Here is a 26,009-nt window from a genome sequence, read left to right as displayed (position 1 = left end):
CATTTCTGCCCATTCTGAACACATTCCAACCGTCAGATTCATGCCAGGACACCTCGTTTTCCTAACCCTAACCCTACCCTGGTGCACACCCCTAACCCTAATACAGGGCTAAAGTTCCATTGAAAAGAGGGCAAATTTGAAAAAGCCCTCCTTGATTAGCTTTTCCTGACTGCTCATCATTTCTGCCCATTCTAAACACATTCCAACCATCAGATTTATGCCAGGACACCTCCGTTTTGTAACCCTAACCCTACCCTGGTGCACACCCCTAACCCTAATATGGGGCTACGGCTTCATTGAAAAGAGGGTGATTCTGCAAAAGCCTTCCTTGAGTAGTTTTTTCTGCACTGCTCATGATTTTTGCCCATTCTAAACACATTCCAATGATCAAAAGCATGCCAGGACACCTCGTTTGCCTAACTCTAATATAGGGCTAAAGTTCCATTAAAAAGAGAGCAATTTTGAAAAAGCCTTCTATGAGCAGCTTTTTCTGCACAACTCAACATCTGTGCCCATTTTAAACAGATTCCAACCATCAGAACCATGCCAGGACACCGCCTTTTTGTAACCCTAAACAAGTGATGCGAACCCTTCAGAGGCCGGGTGCCCAAACTGCAACCCAAAACCCAGTTATTTATCGCAAAGTGCCAACACTTCAATAAAATCTGAAAACTGAGATTTTAGTTTAGAAAAAACACCTCACAGCCAGTCCAGACAAATATAAAAATATCCTTGGCAACGCACTGACCGGCCATGTGAATGCTCGGACGAGTCGCGGCTAATGAGTCGTGGCTCGTGAGGTCACCTGGCTGCACGTCTCCTTTCCGAGCATGCGCATGGCCCCTGTGTGTGCTGTCATCCGATGCTCAGCTGCTGGGGCGATGCTGGGGCGACTTCGCTTGCGTGCCAACAGAGAGGACTCTGCGTGCTCGCTGAGGCTCACGTGCCATAGGTTTGCCACCACTGGTTTAGTTTATTTGAGAAAGGGTGGGAGGGGAACGTTCCAGGTCCGTCCCTACTCCATCTCCGCCGAAAAGGAGCAGTCGCTCCGTTTCGCTGTTCCTGCAACCTGGGGCCCAAAGCAAGCTGCAGAGGATGGAAGGAGCAGAGGATGGTAGCTCAGCGCTCGCTCAGGTGCTGATGGCCCAAGGCAGCCGCGGCCCGGCCTCCCAAGAGCAGGGTGCCAGCGCTCTCTGAGGCTCTGTGAACAGTCACTGGACCCACACGTCCCCCAGGAGGTTTGCATCATTATTCCAGCCAATGGCTGGAGGACAGGACTCGAGCTGTATATAATCTGCACGGACTGAAAACCCAATGAAAAAGGCCAGTGATGCCGGCAGTTTCGAAATTGCCTAGGATCAGGCTGGCCCAGAAGCAGCCTTTTCTCCTGTGAACTGGCTCCAGCTCCCAGAGGAGCCTCCAGAGCCAACCCTGTTCTCTGGCTGATATTGGGCAGACTGGGGCTCTTTGCCCTGGTGGGTCTTTGCCCCAGTGGCTCCAAGACTGCGGAACAGGCCCCCTCCCTGGAGCGCCACCAGCCTCCCTCACCCCTTCACCTTTGGCCGTCCACTGAAGGTCTCTTCTAGCAGGTTTTAACCTTTAAACTAAGTTTTAACGGTTTGCTACTTTAAGATAATTATTCTCAAAATCTGTATCATTGTTAAGTGTTGCTATTTTGTTTGCTATTTGGTTATGGCAATTTGAACTGTAATTCTTTTGCAGCACTTGATTTTACCCACTAAGCCATTTTGACAAAGTATGATAGAAATTAACGTGAACTGCTAAAAAGCAGAGTTCCAGGATGTCCCGATCTGGAAGGAGCTGCCCTTGGAGCCTGAAGGATGCTGATTTGCCCGTGGATTTTATTTGCAGGTGGGGGTAGAGGAAAGAAGGCCAGACCCCTCGCCACCCACACAGGAGGAATTAATGTAATTTCATGAAATGTTCACAAACAGCCCAAGTGCTCAGGCACAAAGGGCCAATGGAAGAAGCAAGTCTCCGAAGCGGGTACTTGAGGCCTGAATGTTTACTAAAACTTTCAGTAAATGAAGGCGTATAGGCCTTCAACGATTTTCAAAAGTTATTGGGTGACTCCACAAGGCACACAGGAGTCCTGTCCGTTATGGCTTCTCATGCTCTTCCAAAAGCAGCAGCATTTCAAAATGCAGATGGAGGCCAAAGAAGCACAGCACCTTCTCTGTCCTGCCATTGCACAGCTTCAGCTGGTTCTCAAGGCAGGGCCTGTGACGTGCTGGGCAGCGGCGACGGGGGAAGAGTGTCAGTGCAAAGGCCAGCAGATCCCGGCTTTTTTCCTCGAAAGAGCCCAAGGGGGCTGGCATGGTCGTCCTCCCCTCCCTTTCGCCTGACAGAAACCCCTTGCGGGAGAGCGAGCGGAGGATGAGTGGTGGGCCCAAAGGCATCCAGCTAGCTTCACGTGGGGCCCAGGACCAAATCCCACCCAAGCACTGCACCCTGCTGCCTCTCGGGCACCTGACGGCTTTTCCATCCATGAAACATTTGCATCTGGTACCCCCGCCCCAGAGCCTGAAGGCCGCCCTTGCGCAACGGCTGAGCAGGGCAGGGGAGGTCGCAGCAGAAAGCCGCCGCCGCCTTCGTGGCGAGGGATCCGGGCCGCGCTCCCCGGGGCCCTGGCTGCCGCTCCTTGTAGCAGCCAGTCTTCACCGTACGGATCTCTCTCCACTAGCATCTGCCCACATGAGTCATTCAGTCTCCGACTCACAGATGCAATTGGAAGAAGCTAGTACTCCGGTAATAGATTTCTTTCGAAACTTACATCCTCCTCCTTGGTCAAATCAAACTCTCGAGAGCTATCCTTGAAGACGGCCACATGGTGAGGGCCTTCGCTGAGAGTGACCTACATCCAGAGGGGAGAAAGGCACGTCTGATTACCGTATGAGCAAAGCAGTCCTTTCGAGGGGGGACCTTTCCCAACAGATCCCTGGAGGCCTTGGCTCCCCACCCCGTCTCAATGCAGCTACCTTCACAGGCGACCGCGTCATCATTTCTCCGGAGCCTCGAGGGAAGATCCGGGCCTGGGCGATCATTTCGAGCACACTGGTTTTCCCAGCACTCTGGTCTCCAACCACTACGACCTTAATGGAAAATATTCAGTCACTGCCTTTTAAAAGGAACCAAAGCGCTTTTTTCAGTTGGGACAAAGTGCACGTTTTGCTAGTCACCCCCAGATTCAAATCAGGCAAAGCCTCCTTTACTTTTCGGAGGAAACGGAACCTTCCGAAGATCTACTTTTTAGTTATAGTGCTGAACTAGGTCAGGTGCTGCCCGGCGTGGTTCAGAATCTAAATGGGTGTTTTGAACAATGCCAGAACCTGAGGGTGAGGGTGCAGAATCAGCCAGGGGCCAGCACCAAGCGCTGGCCTGTGCCCACTTCCTGGAGCTGCGGGAAGGCTCAGGCCTGCTGCACTGAAGGGTGGCGGGCCCGGGGTTCTCGCTTTGCGGCCCCTCCCCGTGGGCTGGGGACTTCATGCTACGAAGTGATATGGGCGATGGTCTGGCTCAGGACTGGTGGAACCAGCAGCCTAGAGAAGGTCATGGAGCACTGTGTTCCATTCTGGGCCCCTCATTACAAGAGGGATATCGCCAGGTTGGAAGCAGCGCAGCGAAGGGCCACTAGGAGGGTGGCTGGTTTGCAGGGGAAGCCATATGAGGCGAGACTGGGGGAGCTGGGCCTTTTCAGCCTTGAGAGGAGGAGACTCCGAGGGGATCTGTTAGCAATATGCAGGTATGTGAGGGGGTGCCATGCAGAGGCGGGTCAGGACCTTTCTTCCCTTGAGGAGGAGGGCAGGATGCATTCAATGGAGCAAAGCTCAGGGAACCACGATTTAGGGTGGATGCCAGGAAGCGCTTCCTGACGGTCAGGACCCCCAGGGTGTGGAACGGGCTCCCACGGGAGGTCGCTGAGGCCCCATCGGTGCGGGTGTTCAAGGACAGGCTGGACATGCCCATGGTGGGCATGTCGTGAGTGGAGCCTGCTGGAGCCGGGGGTCAGACTAGATGGCCCAGGAGGCCCCTTTCTCCGTCATCCTTTGTTCTTATCATACCTGTTATGTGTTTACGGATTGCCTTGACTGCCCACAGAGCTCTGGCTACTGGATGATACAGAAATGAAATGCACGGCAACAAGGCATACGCCATTCCTCTTGCTCACAGCAGCACGGCAGCCATGCCAGCCTGACCTGGAAAGACCAGTTTGGGAAAACGCGGCGCTTACTTACCCGAGGTAGATGATCGTGGGTGTTGTAGCTGGCATCGTAATCTGACAGCGTGTCCAGGACTTCAGAATACATATCAATCAGGGATTTCTGAGGAGGAAAGACCTGAAGTTAGCCCGGGGAACTGAGCCAAAGCCAAGCACAAGGAAGCCCTCTGGCAGCCTTGGAGGATGGGCTACTGCGTGCTCACTTACCTCTGGAGTCTACTCTCCAAAGACCACTTAGGAAGGACACAGTCATGAGTGTTACCATGAGCAGCAGTACTCTATTACTATTACTGCCGCGCTCCCTGTAAGCCAGGCCCTTCCCTCTTGAAAGGAACCCAAGGCGGGAAACCGCTTCATGAATGAAAGGTCCTGCGGCGGAGCCTGTGGTCCCACCCAGTCGGACACCCCACGGCAGAATGACCAGAGGAAATCAGACCACAGCCAGGCTCGACCCTGTCAGTCTGGAATTCAAGGCTGGTCCCAGAAGGATGAGCAGTGATACTCCGGAAAGCGTGGTGGTAAATTTCCAGCGTGTACAACTTGGAAATGTTTTGTGTGCAGTACCTTCAGCTTCCTCTGATGAATGCCCTTGTCATCCTTCTGCAGAACGATCTTTCTTAGCTCTTTGTTCTCCTTTTCCAACCGCTCAAGCATCCTTTGGTATTTCAGCTGCAAAACAGGGTGGGGAGAGGAGGATGGTGAGAAAAACCTGGGCTGCTCTCTCTGTTCGCAGATCACTGCACTCTCCCGAAGAGCCCTCTGTAGCAATATGGTTACCAAATGCTCTAACACAGGAGAGACTCTGAAAACACTGGCTGTGACTGCAGAGAAAAGGTCATTCCAATTACATTTTTAAAACAGTGATTCAGGTAAATCACAGCCAGGTCCGGGCAGTTCTGCAGTGAGGAGAAAATAGACAATGCATTTGAGTCTAGCAGTGCTGGTAAATGTAAAAAACAGTGTGAAAGGTCCTGGGGATCTTACAGTCTAAAAATGGACATGGAAGAAAAAGGAAGGCAGTGGAAGAATGGGGAGAACAGGGTGGGATATAAATTCCTATAAGAAGCAAACAACAACCCCTTGAGCTTCTTATTTATTTATTTATTTATTAAAACATTTTTCTTCAAGTTTATTATTATTATTATTGTTGTTGTTGTTGTTGTTGTTAAAAAGTATATACCACTTCCTGGCACAAAAAGGAGTCTTGACGTGACTTATTATTATTATTATTATTATTATTATTATTATTATTATTATTATAACATTTCTATGCCGCCCCTTGCCGAAACCTCGGGGCGGCTTACAACATGATAAAATACATTGAAATACAATAGTACATAATAAAATTACCATTAAATATAACAATACAAAAAATACATTGATTTACAAATACAAAATTAAAATTATCAGTATAAAATAAAAATATAGGAGGAGAAAGAGAAGGAAGAAGAAGTTGCCCAGGCCAGATCATATGTTTTAACAATTGAAATGATGTTTAAATAAAAAGGTCTTTACCTGGCGCCGAAAAACCAGTAACGACGGTGCCAGGCGGACCTCTTTGGGGAGTGAATTCCATAGGTTGGGCGCCACCGCAGAGAAAGCCCTCCTCCAGGTACTTACTCTCCTAATTTCTTTCATGGAGGGTTCCCGGAGAAGGGACTCTCCCGCAGATCTCAAAGGGCGGTCGGGCATATACGGACGTAAGCGCTCGTTCAGGTAGCCAGGACCCAAGCCGTTTAGGGCTTTGTAGGTCATAATCAACACCTTGAATTGGGCCCGGGCTTCAATGGGAAGCCAGTGAAGCTGATGGAGGACTGGAGTCATGTGAGCATAACGCCCCGTCCCCGTCAGCAACCTGGCAGCTCTATTTTGCACCAATTGAAGTGTTCGGACTGTCTTCAGGGGAAGCCCCACGTAAAGCGCGTTACAGAAGTCTAGGCGGGAAGTCACCAGCGCGTGTGTCACCGTCGCCAGGCAGTCGTATTCCAGGTAGGGGCGCAGCTGATTAATCAGCCGAAGCTGAAGGAAGGCGTTCCTCGCTACCGCTGTCACCTGAGCTTCCAAAGAAAGCTCCGGGTCGAGGAGTACACCTAAGCTGCGGACCTTATCCCTAAGAGGGAGTGTTGCACCATTCAGGACCAGGTCAAATCCACCCTCTCCGAAACCCGATCCGCCAACCAACAGGACCTCCGTCTTGTCTGGGTTGAGTTTCAGTTTATTGGCCCTCATCCATTCCCTTACCTCGGCCAAGCACCGGTTCAGCACAGCCACTGCCTCACCTGGATTAGTGGAGAATGAGAGGTAAAGCTGGGTATCATCAGCGTATTGATGATTCCGCAGCCCACACCTCCTGATGACCTCTCCCAGCGGTTTCATATAGATGTTAAATAGCAGAGGGGATAGAATGGAGCCCTGTGGTACCCCATGGCATAGCTGCCATGACGTAGAGACATGGTCCCCCAGCACTACCTTCTGGAATCGACCGTCGAGATAGGAGCGGAACCACTGCAAAGCAGTGCCTCCAACCCCCAATCCCGCAAGTCTATCCAGAAGGATACCATGGTCGATGGTATCGAAAGCCGCCGAGAGGTCCAGAAGAACCAACAGGGATGTACTCCCCCTGTCCTTCTCCCTGCACAGGTCGTCGTACAGGGCGACCAAGGCAGATTCAGTACTGTACCCGGGTCTGAAGCCGGACTGAAAAGGATCCAGATAATCAGTTTCCTCCAAGAGTGCTTGGAGTTGTCCCGCCACCACTCGCTCCAGCACCTTGCCCAGAAACGGGATGTTGGCCACAGGTCTATAGTTAGTGGCCATCTCTGGATCCAGTGACGCTTTCTTCAGGACCGGTCGTATTACCGCCTCCTTTAAAGGGGCAGGCACTCGACCCTCCCTCAGAGAAGCGTTAACCACTTCCAAAATCCAGGTCCCAATCCCGTGCTTGGAGTTATTTATTAACCAAGACGGGCAAGGATCCAATAGGCACATGGTGGGACGTACTCTTCCAAGCACCTTGCCCACATCATTGGGCCGCAATAATTGAAATTCCTCCAGTAATTTTGGACCAGACGGTGGCATTGGCGACTCCTCAGAGACCTCTGATTCATTAGTGGAGTCCAGCTCGTGACGAATCTGAGCGATTTTCTCCCTGAAATGCCTGGCAAAGTCGTCACAGCGGGCCTTTGAGGGTGGCATCGGATCTTCCTTAGGACCCAGGCGAACCAGGCCTTGCACCACTCGAAAAAGCTCCGCTGGACGGCATTGTGAGGAGGCAATGGAAGCAGAAAAAAACTTCTTTTTCGCCTTCACCGCAACAGCATAGGCCCGATAGTGGGCTCTCAAGTGTGTTCGGTCAGATTCATCCCGTGATTTCCTCCACCTACGCTCTAGCCGTCTCCCAACTCGCTTCATCGCCCGTAATTCAGGTGTATACCAAGGGGAAGAGCGGACTCTGCCCGGTGGGAGAGGACGCTTAGGAGCGATTGTGTCCACAGCCCTGGTCATCTCTCCGTTCCACAGTTCGACCAGAGCCTCGACAGGAGCACCAGTCTTGTCAGCCGGAAATTCCCCCAGGGCCCCCAGGAATCCATCCGGATCCATCCGGCTCCGGGGGCGGGCCCATACAATCGGGTCCGCACTCTTATAGAGGGAGAGGCCGCTCTCGAGCACAAACCTCACCAGGAGGTGATCTGACCATGACAGGGGAGTCAAACATAAGTTCTTCACCCTCAGGTCATCCTCTACCTGCCCCGTCGTGAATACCAGGTCCAGAGTGTGTCCACGTTCATGGGTAGGGCCAGTGACGTGTTGAGACAGGCCCATGGCCGTCATAGAGGCCATGAAGTCCTGAGCCGCCCCGGTCAGTCCAGACTCGGCATGGAGATTGAAGTCCCCCAGGACCAACATCCTGGGGGTCCTCAACACCAGATCCGAGACGGTCTCTGTCAGCTCAGATAGGGAGACTGCTGGGCAGAAAGGTGCACGGTACACCAATAGAATCCCCAATCTGTCTCGTTCGCCCAACACCAAGTAGAGGCACTCCAGCCCTGGTCTCAAAGGGACCGGAAGACCCGTGAGAGAGATGGAGGCTCTGTAAACCAACGCGACTCCCCCTCCCCTCCCTTCTGGGCGTGAACAGTGTTGAACCAGATACCCGGGCGGGCACAAGTGGGAGAGGGCAACATCCCCTCCCTCTCCCGCCCAGGTCTCCGTTATGCAAGCCAGGTCAGCCCCCTCATCCACAATCAAGTCATGGATGAGGGAAGATTTATTATTGATCGACCTGGCATTGAGCAGCAGCACTGTCAGACCCGAGGGGTGGTTGACAAGGCTACCTGGCGCCCTCTGGTTGGGGGCAGGATCAGAAGGAGGGACAGGTGTCAGCCATCTGTCCATCCTTCTTCTACGTGGACACGTTAAGCCCCTATTGTTGTAACGACCATTACAACACGTTACACATTAAGCCCCTATTGTTGTAACGACTTACACACACCATACAAAAATCCATGATTAAAACAAGGAAAAAATCACAAGCCATAATCAGCACAATACAGAAACATAAGTAACATAAAATCCTAACCTAAAAACAATACAATGCAATGTGTCCATCCACAAATACACAGTCTTCCTCGCTGACTGCAGGGTTTGCTCTAACTGGGGCTTAGCTCAGGCCCAAATGTTCAGCTTTTGCTGGAACGACAACAGCACAGGCACCACGAAGCTCCCCCAGGGAGAAGGTTCCACAGGCACAGGGCCAGGGCGGGAAAACCCACTCCGGGGCTGACGTCACTCAGCTGCTCTCCAGGGACCCTCAGGAAAGCGCCTCTGACACTGACTGACAGGAACTGGAGAGGTTCCCATGGGGAGAGGTGGTCCTTCAAACATTGGGATCATGAGTCAGGTGGGCTGCTGTATCAGCTAAAAGAGGCACTTTGATTTGGCTCAGAAGCAAGCAAACTGGCCAAGAGCACAGGCGAGCTGGAACGGGGCTTCTGGTTCATACCGCCTAGGCCCAGCCCACAGCCTGAAGACCAAAATCTGCAGTTGCCGACCGTTTTCAAAGGCAGCCCGGCACAAAAGACGCTGACTTTACCCAGAGGTGTCCAGAGCACAGACCACAGATGCTGGGCTGCCCCATCCACTCAGGGCTGTGCCTGGCCTACCAGCTGATGCCCCCCCCCCACCCACAATAGCGACGGATCCTGGGGTGCCCCTCAGCGGTGCCCAGCTGCTTCAGGAGGCGGTGCATCACTGCCCCCGGGCAGCGGGTGGCTTCTCTGCTGGGGGAGCACACTGGCTCTGGGTGGGTTCAGCCTCCGCTTCGGGCCCTCACCCGGTCCATCATCACGGCTGGGAATCTGCACATCCACAGGAACACTTGTCCAAGACGAAGGAAGGAACGGCAGCCCAGCTCAGGCCACACAACAGCCCACCTCGCTTAGGAGCTCTGGTGGGCCTTGCCTCTTCCAAGCCCGGCCCACTTCGCCAGCGGCAGCTTCGCCCCTTCCCCGAACAACCCGCCCCGAGAGCACGCGGGCTGCCCCAGGGCTTGCCTCCCACAGCAGGCGGCTGTGTCAGGAGGCGCGGGCAGCCGAAGCGCGTCTTGCCGCTCGGGACCCACTGACCAAGCCCAGGAGGTGGCGTGCTGATGGGGCGGCCACTGCCTGGCCACCCCGTTCAGGAAAAAATGGGTCTCCAAGGAGCACAGAATGCTTGGCAAGCTTTTAAAAGCCACTTAATAGTGGGGACTTTGCGCTTGCAGGGCTCTGGAAAGGGAAGCACTGCCTTGGCGACACCCCGGGGGAACCTGCTGTCGGAGGACAGGGGCTGCCGACCCTGGACAACGGCCCAGGTGTTCTCCGCGGTGTCCCTCTGACAGCCGTCGCTCGGAAAGCTAAGATGCGCGTCACAAAAAGGGGCGGTGGGATTCAGGGCACGTTCTTCCTGCTTTCTGTTGTTGCTGCGATGGCCCTCAGGCGGAGGGACATGCTGCGCTTCTCCCGCACCCCACGCCCTTTTTTAGGGAAAACGATTTTCTTTGAAAGGGGAATATACCGCTTTTCACTAGAGACAAAATCTGTTTTCTAAGGGTGGCCAGCCAGTGGCAGCCCATCCATTGTGTCACCTGGGAGAGACTCTCACTGGTGGTCCGACTGGGGACTGTGAAAAAAGACATCTGAACAAACGGAAAGGGGGAAACACTGGGGCAAGCGGACAAAGGCAAGCCAGCCAGTCAGCGATCACAGTTGACCAGGCCTGCCACAGTGTCCCTGCGTGGGAGGGAAGGGCAGGCTAGCCCAAGGGGAGCGGGATCATCTGCTGGGTGCGCATCTCAACCCGCCCCCCCCCCCCCAGGATTATTGTAAGGACAGGTTCGTGCAACGTGCAAACACACGTGCCGAGAGTCAGCAGCGTCCTGGTAACAGGAAGCCCCACGATCTGGATGACCCCGCTGGCAGTTCCAGGCAGGCGTTCGAGAACACGGGGGACGGACCTGATCCCTGCGGAGCCCCACGTGGCTGGCTGCGTGGTGCTGGGCAACCCTCCCAAAATGGCTCCCGGGGCAGGAATGAAACCACCGCGAAGCCATGAAATTACAAGCGACTGGAACGCAAGCGCGAGGGAAGGGACTCTGCCTTGAGAGAATGCAGCCTTTCCCTTCCGTCGAAAAGATGCCTCCGGAGGCTGCAATCGTGAGCCAGCTGGCTGCGAATTAAGTCTTGCTGAACTCAGTGAGACTGAGTTCTGAGGAAACATGCTTAAAATCGGGGAGCGATATAAATGTTGTTAGAACAGTATGAAAAAATAATCAAAAATGAGGAAAGCCCTTAGGAACAGAAAACGTGCGTTTCTTTCTGATCTTGTAGTTCATCTGGCAAAGGTGAATTTTGGCTTTCACATCAGCAAGGTGACCATACCTGAGTGCGCAGCAGTTCCTCTTGGAGCTGATCCAGCTTTTCTTTGTCCGAAACCTGCAACAGCCAAAATCATGAGCGTAAACATCATTTATTATATATTCGGGAAACAAGAGAGCCACAAACCGGGAGCTTTAAGAATCATCCCTTTCTGAAGACCCATCCAAACAGGTTATTTTGCCAATTGATGGCTTGAGACAGAGAGGGAGTTAAAGGCAGGGTCTCCTTTGTAAGAGCAGACTTAACGCCAAGAACCTCGCAGGACACAAACTGGCCGCATCCCCAGAAGCAACTCGCCGTGATGAGCACATATTTTCTTGACATGAAGGGGCATGTGGACAGTCCCCTGCCTCCCGCCGCCTTCAACAACGCAGCCAGGCACTTTTAGCAACCTTTTTGCACCGGCACTGGCAGTAAGGGGTTAACCACTTGCGTTCCGGGGGGAACACAGAGCACCGATTTCCGAGGTGGGACCTCCTACGGTAGCCCGTCCTTTGCCTGATATTCACACCAGGCAGGCCTCCGTGAGTTTCGGCTGGGGCAACACCACACAGACGTTACAGCAGCAAACCATTTCTAGGGTGCCATATCGTAAAAGTCTGGCTCCATTTATGCAAAGGAATTGTGGCGAAATCTCCTTTCTAAGCTTCGGAAAGGCTGACTGCAAATGAAGAGAGAGGCAGAATATGTGCCTTGGGGGCAGAGAAGGAACTACAGGCTGCAGCCACTCTCTCGTGCAAGGAGCAGGAAGAGGCCTCTCCACACGGAGGAACCCCGAACGAGCAAGTCCCCGCTGCCATTCACCCACGTGAGATGACGGAGAGCGGAAGGGGCAGTGGGGACACGGCCAGCGACCCAGAGGCCCTGGACGGGCTGGAGGCGGCACGTGCCAGGGCACCTCCGAGGGACGACCGTGCAGCTGGGCAGTCCGAGCGGGACTTGACGCCGGGCGCTGCAGCCACATGTTTGCACTGAAAGGCTCAGGCCGAAGCGATTAAGAACGAAGCGCTGCAAGCAAATGGGACACAGCCGGCATTTTATGAGCCCGACTGAGCATTCTCAAAAACCTCAGAACTAGGTGTGCGAAACTGGCCAGCTGGTTATTTTCCCATGTAATTTTGTATACAAATTGTGGGTATATTTTCCAGCCTGACTGAAGGCTACCTACACAACCCAGGAAAAGTCTTCATATTTTTACACAGTTCTATTTCCTAGGGGCTTTTGAAGCACGCTGTCCTTTCTGGGAACAGTTTGTCCACATGCCAGAGATCAAAGTGCGGCGTGCCCATCTCCTGTCTAGGGCCGTACCGTGTCCCACGAGGCTCACAAAGGGGCCCGGCAGAGGCCGGCCTACGCACTGGCCCCGACTGCGAGCACGTCTGCAAACTGCATGGCGCAGGGGACGGGGAGGCGTTGCCTCGAGAAGGGAAAGCCGGCAGAGGTGCCCCCATGCTCTGCCAAGGGTCTGCAAGCCCGCCCTGTGGAGCTGCTCTGCTCTCTGCTGCTCTGGGGGCGCGCGTGAGTGGCAGGGAAGGCGACTTCGGCCAAACACCAGGACTGGCTTCCTAGCGGTAAGTTTTCAGCAGCAGAGGAGGCGGCCCTGCGAGGTGGCCGGCCTCCTTTGCTGCAAAGGCACCGAGAAGGGGTTGAGCTGCACAGCCTCCGAAGCCCCCTCCAGCCCCCGCCTCCCAGCCCTCTGCACCTGTGCTCCCCATGAAGGAGGCAGCGAGGAAAGAGGCGCCAGCAGTGGCAAGAACCGTCTTTCCCGCTGTGAAGCGTGTGTGAGCCTGGGTGGAATTCCGGTTCTGTGGTGGTGGCAGCTCTGCTAACCCAGACGGGCTTTGGACCAGAGACAGCCATGGAGGCAAACGTGCCAGGCACTGGCCCGGCACTGTGGATCAATCCATTTTCCCCACATCAAGAGAGGATGCTTCCAGACTATCAGTAGGTTCAAAGGGATCATGGACAAAGCTCTTCTAAGCGGAGCAGGACCGCGGTTCTGGTCGGTAAATCCCAGGAAAATGTAAGGCAATTAAAACACAGTCATCACACATGAGAAACGCTAAAACAGTTGGAAGTAGCTCTGGATTACTGTGCAATGATCACAAGCCGTGGAAGAACAGACCGTCAGCGAGCTGTTGGACCAAACAAAGCAGCCCCGCGGGTCCTGCTCGCCTGGGAAGGCTCCTCTGGAGGCAGCCTCCCTGGGGCCTGTTCCAAGCACGGCCCTGGAAGGACTGTCCTGGACATGCCTCAGAGCTGTTCCTGCCAGCTCAGGCCAGGGCCGGCTGGGCAAGGGAGCGGCCGCAGCCACGGGGCTCCCCGAGTGGCTGTGGGCCAGGCGTTGACTCCCGGCCCATGGGGCTGAGGTTGTGAGCAGAAAATGGAGAGGCGGAGGAGGGCTGGGCCAGCCACCCCGGGGCCCTTGCAGGAAGTGCGGCCTGCAGTGCGACTCGACAGCTGTTCGGGGGCAGGACCCTTCAGTGCTGTCCTCGAAGCGAGGTGCCCACCTGCCCCAGCTAGTCTCCGAGGGTCCTTTCATGGCAGGATCCCCTGACTGGGCACAGGGGAAGAAATCGCCACAGGGGGTCCACCGCTAAGCGCAGGGTCTGCCCCACTGAAAAACAGCAGCGCTAAGCAGGCCGTGGTCGATTAGAGGAAGGGTCCGTCCCGCCCGGCATCCTGTCCCCACGGGGGCCACACAAGCGCCTGTGGGAGTCCCAGCTGCAGCACACCAGGGGGCAGCACCCTCCCGCTCTTGCTCGCAGGGCGTGTCCAGGGCCCTGCTGGAGCTCCCAGGCCCTGCCCCGGGAACCAGCCACCCTGCACGGGCTCCCAGAGGAGCAGAGGCATCCCTGGCAGATTATGCTGGGGAGCTCTGGCCAGCCTTCATAAGAAGCTGCCACGAGTGCTTTGCATCCGTGTGAGCAACCTCGGGAGATCTGTGCACCTCTCCGATCCCCACACAGCCCCAGCATGGGTGCCAAAATGGGGGTGGGGGGATTAAAAAAGTAGTACCTGCAGCAGCCGTGGAATGCCAAGAGGATTAATATTGGCTTGTTTCACAGAATCACAGAATAGCAGAGTTGGAAGGGGCCAGGAAGGCCCTCAGGTCCAACCCCTGCTGTTGCAGAACACCAAGTCACACCATCCCCCTCAGATGGCTGCCCAGTCTCTTTCTGAATGTCCCTAGTGTGGGGGAGCCCCCCACCTCCCCAGGCAGCTGGGTCCACTCTCGTATTGCTCTGACAGTGAGGAAGCTTTTCCAGATCTCTAGCCTGAATCCTTAATCTGTTGCAACTGTTGAATTGATTCTTCCGTGTCCTACACTCTGGTATGAGCATCTGACCCTCTGGGCACGCCGTATCAGACACAGGTGCCAATGCATTTGCAAAAGGGGTGGGGTTGCAACTGGGGGTTGCTTGCCATGCTGAAAATATAAACCCCTGAAACAGACGGAGATTTGCTGGCCCAGGCTGCAGTCGCATTTCCTGTAGACAGCCTGGACTCTCCCACAGATGGATGTCTCTTGTGGGCAAACGCAAACCTACAGACATGGTTTCTATTTGTCCCCGGGAGGTGGCTGAGGCCCCGTTGGGGAGGGTGTTCTAGGAGAGGCTGGACGTGCACATGGCAGGCATGTCGTGAGCAGAGCCGGCTGGAGCCGGGGGTCAATCCAGACAAGATGGAGGTCCTGTTGGTTGGCGGATCGGGCTTTGGAGAGGGTGGATTTGACCTAGTCGTGAATGGGGTTGCACTCCCTCTTAGGGACAAGGTCCGCAGCTTGGGAGTGCTCCTCGACCCGGAGCTTTCATTGGAAGCTCAGGTGACAGTGGTGGCGAGGAGTGCTTTCCTTCAGCTTCGGCTGATCCATCAGCTGCGCCCCTACCTGGAGTACGACTGCCTGGCGACGGTGACACACGCGCTGGTGACTTCCCGCCTAGACTTCTGTAACGCGCTTTACGTGGGGCTTCCCCTGAAGACAGTCCGAACACTTCAATTGGTGCAAAATAGAGCTGCCAGGTTGCTGACGAGGACGGGGCGTTATGATCACATGACTCCAGTCCTCCGTCAGCTTCACTGGCTTCCCATTGAAGTCCGGGCCCAATTCAAGGTGTTGGTGATGACCTATAAAGCCCTTAACAGCTTGGGTCCTAGTTACCTGAAGGAGCGCTTACGTCCATATATGCCCGCCCGCCCCTTGAGATCTGCGGGAGAGGCCCTTCTCCAGGAACCCTCCGTGAAGGAAATTAGGAAGGTAGGTACTCGGAGGAGGGCTTTCTCTGTGGTGGCGCCAATCTATGGAATGTGCTCCCCAGAGAGGTCCGCCTGGCGCCGTCGTTATTTGTTTTTCGGCACCAGGCGAAGACCTTTTTATTCAAGCGTCATTTTAATTGTTAACAGTATTTGCTTTTATCTGGCCAGGGCGACTTCTTTTATATTATTTATTTTATATTGTTATTTTTATATTCTTATTTTTGTACTTTATCTTATGTTGTGAGCCGCCCTGAGGCTTCGGCGAATGGGGCGGCATAGAAATGTTTTAATTAATAAATAAATAAATAGATAGATAGATAGATGGCCAGGAGGCCCCTTCTGGCTCGAGCAGTTTCTATGCTTCTAAGTGAAATCAAGCACCAGCCCTTCCCACAAGCAGCAGCACTCTGTGATCTAAATTAAATCACCAAAATCAGCATATTAAAAGGGAGTGCCAAGAGGAAGCTGAATTAATCAGGGTTCTTAGGAACAGTTAATTGCCCGCAGGGCGCCAGGGCCCAAAAGCACAGTTCAGTGAGGGGTTCATTCCTGGGAGTCGAATCACGGGGTCTGATTGAGGGGGGGGGCAAGAAGCGTCCCGCATCACCGAGTGCCTTCTGAAGCCATCACCTTTCGTTTCTGTTGGGCAGCCCCTGGGCCAGATTGGTCGGCGGCTCTGCGCGCCTCCTCTTCGTGCTGATGGATTTGCTGCTGCAAGAGAATGAGCTCGCCAAGGAGACCCTGCCGCAAGTTCGTAACAGGAAGGAAAAAGATGGAGGTGAGGGGAGCAGTAATGACAAATCAAAGGGCGCAACACAAAGACGGGGGCAGACGAAGGGGCCGCGATGTGGCTCACCCAGCACCCCCTCGAGGGATGCACGGAGCGCAACAACGCCAAGCGCCCCGGGAACTAGGCACCTTTAGGGTTTACAAGCAAAGACGCCTCAAACAGCTGCGTCAAGACAAAAACGCTTCGAATTGTCACAAATGAGGCCTATGAAAACATCAGACAAAAAACGGAAGTTGTCTGGAGAGCACTGAAAATGTTCATTTCTGCTTTTCCATTTTTATTAATGCTCAGTTCTGTCACTCGAAGTTACCAGAAGGCTCTGCGTAACACGGAAAGCCAATCCTCTCTCCTCTCACGTGCCAAGAACTCGCCTGCAGCCTTCGCACTACAAAGGCACCTCTTCACTGCAGATCAGTCAGGCCAGGGATATACACAAAGCACCCGTGCGGCTGACCCAGGCTGTGCAAGCATGCCCCATTTCCATTCCTCTGGATGCTGTCCAACAGCCACATGGCCAGAAACCGCCTTTAGAAGGTCCAGCAAGGAACATGGCATAAAAAAGCACAGAAACAACCAGTTACACATGAAACATGAAGTTACACCACTGTGGGAAGCCCAAAAAAGGAAAATGGCAACACAATCCCAACCCAGTAGGATCAGAATTGGTGGCACCATAAAAACGGCAGTGGACATTCTCATTCCACCACAGCAAAACCAGCTGAATGAGCGCAATGCAAAAAAGTGGTATTTTTCACTGGTGACTGAGCAGACACCTGTTTTCCATCCAAACTGCCCGGCTGCCTAACATCACGCAGCATTGTTCTAAGAGTTCCATTTCTGCACAGCGTTTTACGGAGATTATCAGCATAAGCGGCATTAGGTGCCCGTTATTAATACTCTGGGCCGGAAGGAGATCCTGGACTGAAGAGGCAACAGGAGGACCCCAGGTGGAGGACAGAGCCAGCGGGGCAGGACCCGGCCGGCCAGCACAGGGTGACCGCAGCGGGGCTCCCACAGTCTCACGCAAACGACCACAAAGAGGTGGCCTCAGCGCGACTGAAAGGCAGCCCTGCTCCTTGATGCTCGGATCCCTCTGCAGGGCATGCAGCACGGCTTTGGAAAGCTCTGGAGGGTCCCTCCAGAGGAGCTGCCCGTTATGCAGCCCCTGCAATCAGGTGCCAGGAGTGGGGCAGCCACCTCGAACAGCTGCCAGACTCAGGCAGGCAGAGGCAGTCATGCCACTCTGGGAAGGGCGCAGGACATGGCAAGGCAGCCCAGCCAAGCACCTCGGGGCGAACGGCCATTCTTGTAAACCAGACACGAACGAGGCGCAGGCTGCGGGCAGCATCCTGAGCTCTGTCTGGCCCATGGTCTGGACGCCTGGGCCTCCTGCATTCTGTCCCTAAACGGCTCTTCAGCCCTTCCCGGCCAGAGACTGGTCTTCACGTTAAACTGGCAGCCCACCCTGGTCGGCCTCTCCTGCCCACCATGCTGGCATCGCGCTGGGGAAGGAGCTCGGTGCTGTGGTGGCCACCCACGCCCCCTCCGCTCTCGCGGCTCCTCTGGTGGGGCGCCCAGGTCCGCCCACCGCTGGGAAAAGACCGCGGCAGAATCACGCTGCTGGCCTGGCCGCGCCCACGGGTGAGATGGGCGAACTGGCAGCCAAGTCTCTGTGGGACGCGGGCGGAGGACTGGGGATGTTTCAGGGGGACGGACAAATTCTCAGTAGCGCTACTAAATCGGGGCCCGGCCAGCAGCACTGGCGAGGGGCCTCTACGTGCGGCTCTGCTGTGGCAGCGGCAACCGCAACCACAGCACAGGGAGGCTGCCGCCAAAGGGCAGGCCGCTGCTCACGCCCCCCGTGCTATCCACGGAAAGTGCCACTCCTGGCCGACCAGTCCCCCCAAGCAGAGTGCCGGAGGGAGCCACGAGCAGCGCAGTCACGGGAATCGCGGCTATTGCCGAGGGGGAGGCCCGAGCGGACCCTGCTGCCCCCCCCCCATCCTCCCACCACTGAGCCGACCGGCTGGGCAGCAGGAAGGAGGGCGGCGCTCCCAGGCTGCTGGGAGCCGCCGCTGGTTGCCCGCCTGCGGCACAGAAGAATCTATGGAGCAGCTCTCCCCCATGAAGGCGACAGAGGCAAGCGGGCCTTGCCTGGCTCCCCTGAACACACTGCAAGCCGCCTAGGGAGGCCTCGGCAAGGGCAGGAGGCCTATGACCACATGCAGATGAACAGAACGGCCAGTCAGGCACAGCTCTCGAATTTAGCTGGGCCGGTTTTCCAGGCGAGGTTCCTCAGGCCTTGCAGATCAACCAGCAACAGCGTAACTGCCGCTGCACTCAGTCTGGAGGTGTGACCATCAACACGCAACTGAAGGCTTTTTTAAAAATACTGATTTACATAGACATGAATGCAGCTTGTCCACCAAAAAGATATTCAAAGCGATTCCAGTATCAAAAGGGGATACACAGAAACAACGCAGAGCGGAAGACGATCCCGGCCACAAAAGCAGCTTCCTTTGCCAGCGCGAGCAGACGCGCTGCAAAGCGCGCCGTGCGGGGAGGCGTGTGCCGCACGCCTGCAGTTGCGCCGTTTCAAGAGCGCGGGCCGGGCGAATGCCCCACAGCAAGCACCCCGAGAGGCTCACTCCAGCTGCCGGCCCTCCGCGAAGAGGAGTGCGGCACCGCCGCCCCGAGCGGTTCTCGCCTGTCCGTGCCCGAGCTGGCACGGCCGCTGCTTGCTCTTGGGATCCTGGCCACGCATCTCGGGGAAGCCCTCCCGGGGGCCCAGCCGGCACGGCAGCTCTGCTCCACGTTCTGGCCACGTGCAGCAGCACGCCCCCAGCTGCTCCGCCGTGCCCGAGGCGACACTGAGCTGAAACCTCGCTGAGAAGAGGACGCTCCGGGCTGGCTGGCTGATCCATCCGCAGCTCTACTGGGAAGAACCACACACGCCCACGCGAGCACGCAGGGGGCGCCTGCCTCCTCCCCACAGGGCGCAGCACTTCTAGGAACAGCACGTGGCCCCCTCCCGCTGCCGAGCCGCAGCACAGGGCACAACCCCCCTCCCTTCGGGGCCACTGCCCCAGCTTCCAGGACTGCCAAGAATGTGGGGTCGCAGGCCCTGGGTCCTGCCTTCCTCCCCCATCTTCTGGCGCTCAGGCCGAGCCTTGGAAACGCCTCCTGGCTGCCACTGGTAGAGCGATGGTGGAAGCCCCTCCTCCGGGCCCCCAACCCTGCCCGGGCCAGGTCCCGGGGCCCAGGCCGGCATTTAGCAGCATGCGCTATGCGGTGCAGGGCGGCAGCGATGACGCTGCACTGGGCACCCGGGCAATCTGGGCCCTGGGCCCCACTCGGCCCCCAAGTTCACTGGGTGATTTCGGGCCAGTCACCCACCTTCACCCTCACCCTCACCCTACCTTATAGGGTTGTTGCGAGAATAAAATGGAGGGGAGGCCTATGTAAGCCACCCTGGGTTCCTTGCAGAGGAAAAAAAGCAGGATAAAAAGGGTACAGTAAATGATGATTCAGCAGGAGGAAAGTATTTTTAGTTCATTATACACCGTTTTTGATATTTTAATGGGTAACTTGACCTTATCAATTTTATAACTGCGTATCGAAAGCATTGTTATCCATTTCAGCAGCAGGGCACGTTAGAAAATGAAATACACTGGTTAACATTTTGTGAGCAGGATGTGAATTACAGATTAGAAATTTAAACAACATTTTCTCTTGACATAAGAGCGGCTCATCATGACAGGATAAGAAATCTTGACTTAGACTCAGAAGAGTAAAAGTTGCCATGTTTTGTGTGCCTGGATTTTTCAGGCACTAATTTTCAACCTATGAGAAAACACGCCCAAACCTTAGTCCAGGACGGGCAGCTTGTGGCCCCTCCGATGCCTTGCCCTACGCCTCCCATCAGCCCTCGCCACTGACCACGCCGGGCGGGCGGGCGGGCGGGCCAAAACCCCCGCAGGGCCACAGGTTGTCCACGGCTGCCGCAGCCCTGGCGCAGCTCGGCTCTCGCCTGCTCAAGCACAGAACTCACCTTCTTGTACTGCTGCTCGCTCCCCTGGTCTGTGGCCCTGAATGCTGTTTCCCCCGAGGAGCCTGGGAAGGAAGAGGAGGGATTCACTCAACGCAGTACGCAACTTGACTAGAGCAAGGGCAAGCTGCATGACTAAAGGAATCCTCTTTTGTGCAACTCAGGCTCCTCCCGCTCTCGAGGGATCTCTTCCGTGCGGCACAAATGTGGCCAACGCAGCCCGGCCCTGAGACGGTTGGGGCAACGCAGCGTTTCTGCCAACGGAGCCAGAATGAACATGGAGGACCACCCCAGCGCAAGACTCTCCACTGCAGGGCCGGGCTGCACGGACCCGGTGCCTGGAGGTGGCGGACACCGGACCGCCCTGGCACTCTACGCAAGCTGTCGGAAACTCTGCAGCAAAATGCTTGCCTTTACGCAGGCAGCTGATTGTGCTTAAATGAAAGATACACAAAAGCGCCGATTCCCCACTTTCCTCTGAGGACTCAGTTTACTTGCATCAAAGCAGAAAATGAGCAGAAGGCATTAACACCCAGAAAGCTTTCCTGCTTGGCAGAACTGGGTTTAGCAAGGACGGCTCCACGGTGTTCCCCAAAACAGTTCCAACTCCTGCCTACACGTGCTGGCATGGTTTTAGTTGCCATTTTGAAAATGGGGAGCAATGTTAAGGGACAGAAAAAAGTGCTTGTTACACACCTAACAACAGAAGTAGATCAGAAGCTCCTATGACTTCACTAACCAAATTGTTACCTGCAGAAAACCAGCAAAAGAGGGGAAATAAAAATTATAAATACACACAAATGGCAAAGCAACTATGAGACCAAAGGGCCTCGCACATGGCAAGGGCCACACAGACACAATGGCAAACTTTCCAAACATGGTGTGCCAACAGATCCAGACGGAGGGGTGGGAAATAATTCACAGCGAAGTCAACTCTCTTTTTTGAGAAAACCAAAGTGCATAGGAGGGTCTCATCTACTTGTCGTTGTGGGTTCGATGCGTAAGTGCATTCCTTCCGTTCAGGCTCCTTGCAGTTTTTCTGTGCAAGGAGGAATTTGCACAGACAATGCAAGCAGCCCGGCAGGATGCCTGGGCAGAAGACTGCCCGCTGCCGCCGCATCCCAGCACCGTACTGACAGCAGCTGTCAAGCCCACGAGTCGCGAGGCGGCAGCCAGGCGGCAGCCAACTGGACAGCTTTAGCAGGAAACTGGACGCATCCTGGAGGAGGCGGCCATTGAGGGCTGCTAGTCCGATGCCCACAGGTGGTCCCCAGGCTCAGAGGAAGGGTGCCTTATGCAGGCCAGTCCCTGGGGACCAAATCAGGAGGGGAGGGGAGGGGAGGGAAGAGACACCAAGCAGAGCCCTGCAAATATGGCCGCGGGGATGGCAAGAGGAGCGGCGTCAGAGGCCACGCCTGGGTGGCGGAGGCTCCAGCAGCCGCTAGAAAGCTACAAGGGCCCTTTGCTGGTGTGCGGCGCTAGCCTCAAGTCTTCACGCTTGTACCTACCCAGAACGCCCTCCCTGTGCATGGCGGAAAGACATACGCGAAAATGGCAATTCAGCCACAATTGCGCTATACAGTAGAAAGTGCACCAATGCTCAAAAGATGGCTGCCAAAGAGCGGAAGCATTGTGAGCTGAAACACGCTCAGAAATAGCGAGGTCAAGAGAGACCCCTGATGCCTGACGTTGAACTAGGCGTCCAAAGGCGCCACCTCTTCCAGCAAAAATGGGCAAGGCAAACAGGCAGTATCCCAGGAGGCTCAGGCTGGCTGGAACGGTGAACAGCAGCTCTTCATGCCGCAACGATCTGTTGCAGGTCTTACTCATACTGACAGTTACCCTAACCGACTCGCTGAAGAGTAAGGGGATTAAAAGATCACAAACGGCTCCTTCGCAGTGTGGCTTTGTCAAGCCACACAGGATAAAAACTCCCTTACCTGGCGTGAAGAAGCCTGTCAGTGCACCGAAGCTCTCGCCAATCTTGTCGAAGTCAGGCATCAGCTTGGCCAGGTCTTCTGAGTCCGGCAGTGCCTTTCTAAGCTTTTCTAGAAAAAGAGCAGGAGAGGATTAGTCACCCCTGGATTTTTTTGAGAACCACCGCTGAGGACTGCCTCAGAGTTTCCCAGGTTCAGCTCTTCAGTGCGGAAGCTCGGGCTTGTGTGGAGCACATGTCAAGGAACTGCCATAAAGAGTGTCTGTGTTGCGTTTTAGGATGAAACACAATAGCATTAGGGTACCTGGAGCATCCTCTGAAAATATGGAGGAAGAGCTGCATGACTATTTGAAGCCTAGCAATCAGTGTGCAAGTGCCGCGCTTCACCAGCAAGTGCAAGGACTTAGCTTGGCCCCACGAGCAGGCTGCACCTCCCGTCCGCTCACTGAAGCTCTCCAGTCCTGCCAGCAATCTAAGCTGGTTTCTCAGCAGCCAGACACCATCTCGTTGATTCCAATTCCTTATCCCTCTCATGGAATACGCCCACCCTGGGCCGGGCTGGGTCCGCAGAAGCCCATTCCCCAAGTCCTGGAAGGGTGACTACTGGAGAAGGCAGTCCTGCTTGAAAGCTCTTGGTGGGAGGGGCCAACAGGAGGCTGACCAAAGCCAGTGACAAAATCAGGGGCTGGAATCAGGCAGGGGGAAGCCGAGACTCTCGGGTCGGGAGGCCCTGTGATTTGCGCCAAGGAAGGAGGCTGGGCCTGCACAAAGCCCCTCCTTGCCCCGGGAAGGGCAGAGGTCTGCGGAGCAGCAGCAGCAGGCCCAGCCGGAGCAGAGGAGGGAGCGCCCCTCTCTCGCCAAGCCATGGTTCTCACCCTCCGATGGCAGCCTTCTCCACCTGGTGCCCTCTGGATGTTTTGGAGGATAGTTCCCAGGATTCCTGAATACTGGACATGCTTTTTGGGGCTGATGGGCACTGAAGGCCCAAGGATCTGAATCTATCAAATGGGACCATCATTCTGTGCTTGCGCCCACCTTCTTTCCCTTCCTCCATCTGCTCCCCTTGAAAATAATTCAGCCTTCTGAATTGTCCAGACTTGGTTGTTTCATGGCCAGGCCCTTTCTTTCAGGGCAGGAATGGGTTGCTACTCGCACGGTCCTGATGGCCAGCGCGGCTCAGGCGAGCGGCAGCCCACTGGCCCCTGGAGTCTCTCTGCCCCCCACTCTTTCTAGGGTTCTTGCAAGCACAAGCTCCTTTGAGCTTTGGAAATGTAAGGTCATTTTTCAACATAATGGATGAGCTTGAAGTTCCTTCACCAAATATCCATCATGTGCAAAGGGTTGGGTCCAATGTCATTTCTAGTTAGAGCGCACCCACAGAGGTGAAATGAATGGGGCACCGTGCGGCCCCATGATGCGCATTTTGGCCTGGCAACAAGAAAAGAACCAGGCAGTCTGAAGCGACAAAAAGCCCTTGCTGCCTTCTGAAATAGTCAGAGGTTTTCCTGGGAAGATAGAATGATTATGCATTTTCCTCAGTACATCTGAAAGTCAAGTGCATTACCGGCAAAATGGAACTCATCACCCACCAAAGTCAATGTACTCCTCAAGTTCCCATACGAAGTCTGGTATAATCCACTTGTACTCCTCGAGGTCGGGCAGCATGTCCTTCCACTGGTCAAACGTCTAAGGTAAACAGAAAGACATCAATAAGTGTCGAATAAGAGCAGAGTGCAGGACGAAAGGGGGCGCCCATGCTTTCCCTTTCTCCGGCTTGGCTATGGATCCCTGCAACATCCAGGCCTTCTGCTCCATTCCAACTACAGATTAAATAATCCACTGGTGCCGATTTATTCTTAAATGCCCTCTTTTGAGGCTGGGGACCCTCTGCAGAGCTGGTGGTACGTGCACACTGACGGAGGGGAAGGCCAACAAGGCGTCTTGACTTGGGATCTCGGGCTTTTCGTGGGACCCGGCTCAGCTGAGGCGGGTGGTTTGCCTCTCGCTGGATTCCACGCAATGGCTGTTGGTGCGCTCTGGCGGAATGCTGAAGCCGTGTGGGACACGCCACCCAACGGGTCAGCACTCGGCTGAGAAGGAGCACTAGCAAGTGAGAAAGGATACCAGGAACGCAAAGGTAACACCTTCAGCGATCTAAGCTGGCAACTCCTGAGTAATGGTTTGTTATTTATGCTTTTTGCCACCAACATGGCCCGGGACCCACTCGCTTCAATTGGTGCAGGCCTCCGTTTCAGGGAGTAACCGTGGAAGAGAGACAGCACTACAGTTCCCGCCGCATCTCCAACCTCTCAGCATGACTCAAGACCCCACTTCCACCATTTCTTGTGCCCAAGCGGGAGCAGGTGCTCCTGCCCGGGACAGCAGCTGAGGGAAGCCCCTCGTCCGTGGAAACGGCAGCGGCACCCCCCCCCAAAGGCCCTCCCCGCTTCTGCCCACGTTTGGCACTGAACAAAAGGAAGGGCGAGCACCCTTTCCTCGCTCACGCTGTGGCTCCACCGATGGGCATGAAAAGGCGGGGCACTTGTGGCACTCCGGAGGTTTTGAAGCACCTCTAACCATCATCCCTAACCACTGCCCAGGCAGGCTGGGGAGGATGGGAGTGGCAGCCCTGATCACCTGGAGAGGCTGGCCTAGAGAAATCAAACTGGGCGTTCTGGCATGCAGCTCCAAGCCAACATTGTTCTGCACTGGCAAAATAAGGAGAGGGCAACATGGGTGGCCAGAGCACAGAGGAACGCAAGGCAAGGGAGGAGACAAAGAAGAGTGCGCTGAGAAGCAGAACGCGGAGTGTCCCATCCCCCAAGAGCACCTTTATTCCACCCAGCCTTTCATGGGACACTTGCTAGCAATTTTAGAAGCCCCCACCATTCTCACCCTCATGGGATCTGTGAAGGCTCACTTTGCACGATGAGAGTCTGCTCTGCGGATAAAACAGCAGTATCCTCTGCCCTGCCGAATCACTATTATTATTGTGGTCACCGTTATCCAACGTAGCAGCATTTATATCCCGCCTTTCTTGCTCTTGTGAGAAACCCAAGATGGCGCTATTTATCTACCTCACAACAACCACCCTGTGAGGTAGGTTGGGCTGAAAGTAAATGACTGGCCCACAATCCCCAACCCAGCGGAGCCAGAGCCCAGCTCTCCCGTCCAGTGCCCTCACCACCAAACCCCACTGCCTCTCCTGAGCACGTCACATGACAATCCTAGACAGTGCCAGCCCCAGAAGCAGTGAGCGCACGGGGCAGACGACGAAGAACTTCTGCTACCGCAGAGCTCGGTACCTTTTTGGCAGTGTAGCCACCGCCCACGGCCGATCCTAGGAGGATGTAGCGAAGTTTTAGAAGCCGCGATGCCACTCGGGCCAACCAAAAGTTCCTGTGGGGTTGGAATCCATGCCGCACAAGGAGCCGGGTGCTGCGCAAGGGCAGATGCCGCAGAGTGGAGAAGTGCTGCACCGAGGCCCACGACGGAGGCCTTTGGGCCTTGGCAGTCGGACAGCAGGAATGACGAACACTTCGGGAGACCAGATGCAGCTTCCGCAGGGGGGACTTCCCCTGGGTTCTGTAGGCCGTATTTGCCAGGTGTCGACAGACGATGCTGAGGGAGAGAGAATGCTTATGCATGCAGCGTCCTGGCCTTTGCCAGGACTCCAGGCTCCTGGAAGGCTCCCCTCTGCAGGGTGACCCAGTCGCCCATTTGGCACCCCCAGACTTCAACTAAGTGCAGAGCATGGCGACTTCTGCTTGAGGTGCAAGGAGAAGGTCGCCGTCATTCAGGGCCAGCTCCGTTTATGGTGACTA

The 26,009-nt window shown here is 55.2% G+C and overlaps 1 protein-coding gene across 6 annotated transcripts in view; it reads right to left on the bottom strand.

Annotated features, from left to right (window-relative positions):
- Positions 1–25,801, bottom strand: part of OPA1 (OPA1 mitochondrial dynamin like GTPase) — a 58,708-nt gene extending 32,907 nt beyond the window's left edge. For 2 of the 6 annotated variants that reach the window (XM_044421130.1, XM_044421131.1), the window contains exons 1-11: positions 25,491–25,619; positions 23,775–23,871; positions 22,190–22,297; positions 20,946–20,999; positions 20,253–20,314; positions 16,042–16,152; positions 11,158–11,211; positions 4,805–4,909; positions 4,257–4,343; positions 3,000–3,113; positions 2,795–2,875 (exon numbers count right to left, since the gene is read on the bottom strand). In XM_044421130.1, coding sequence (XP_044277065.1) covers positions 2,795–2,875; positions 3,000–3,113; positions 4,257–4,343; positions 4,805–4,909; positions 11,158–11,211; positions 16,042–16,152; positions 20,253–20,314; positions 20,946–20,999; positions 22,190–22,297; positions 23,775–23,850 — 852 coding nt within the window. In that variant the 5' untranslated portion in view covers positions 23,851–23,871; positions 25,491–25,619. Of the gene's footprint in view, positions 1–2,794; positions 2,876–2,999; positions 3,114–4,256; positions 4,344–4,804; positions 4,910–11,157; positions 11,212–16,041; positions 16,153–20,252; positions 20,315–20,945; positions 21,000–22,189; positions 22,298–23,774; positions 23,872–25,490 lie in introns of all 6 variants that reach the window. The other 4 variants (XM_044421132.1, XM_044421134.1, XM_044421133.1 and 1 more) reach the window with 4 other exon arrangements.
- Between the last annotated feature and the right edge of the window lie 208 nt (positions 25,802–26,009).

This window comes from Varanus komodoensis, unplaced genomic scaffold, assembly GCF_004798865.1.
Source record: "Varanus komodoensis strain SLA01 unplaced genomic scaffold, ASM479886v1 scaffold115, whole genome shotgun sequence".
Classification (NCBI taxonomy): domain Eukaryota; kingdom Metazoa; phylum Chordata; class Lepidosauria; order Squamata; family Varanidae; genus Varanus; species Varanus komodoensis.
The sequence above is the reverse complement of the archived record's forward strand: the minus strand, read 5'-3'. Positions and strand labels throughout refer to the sequence as shown.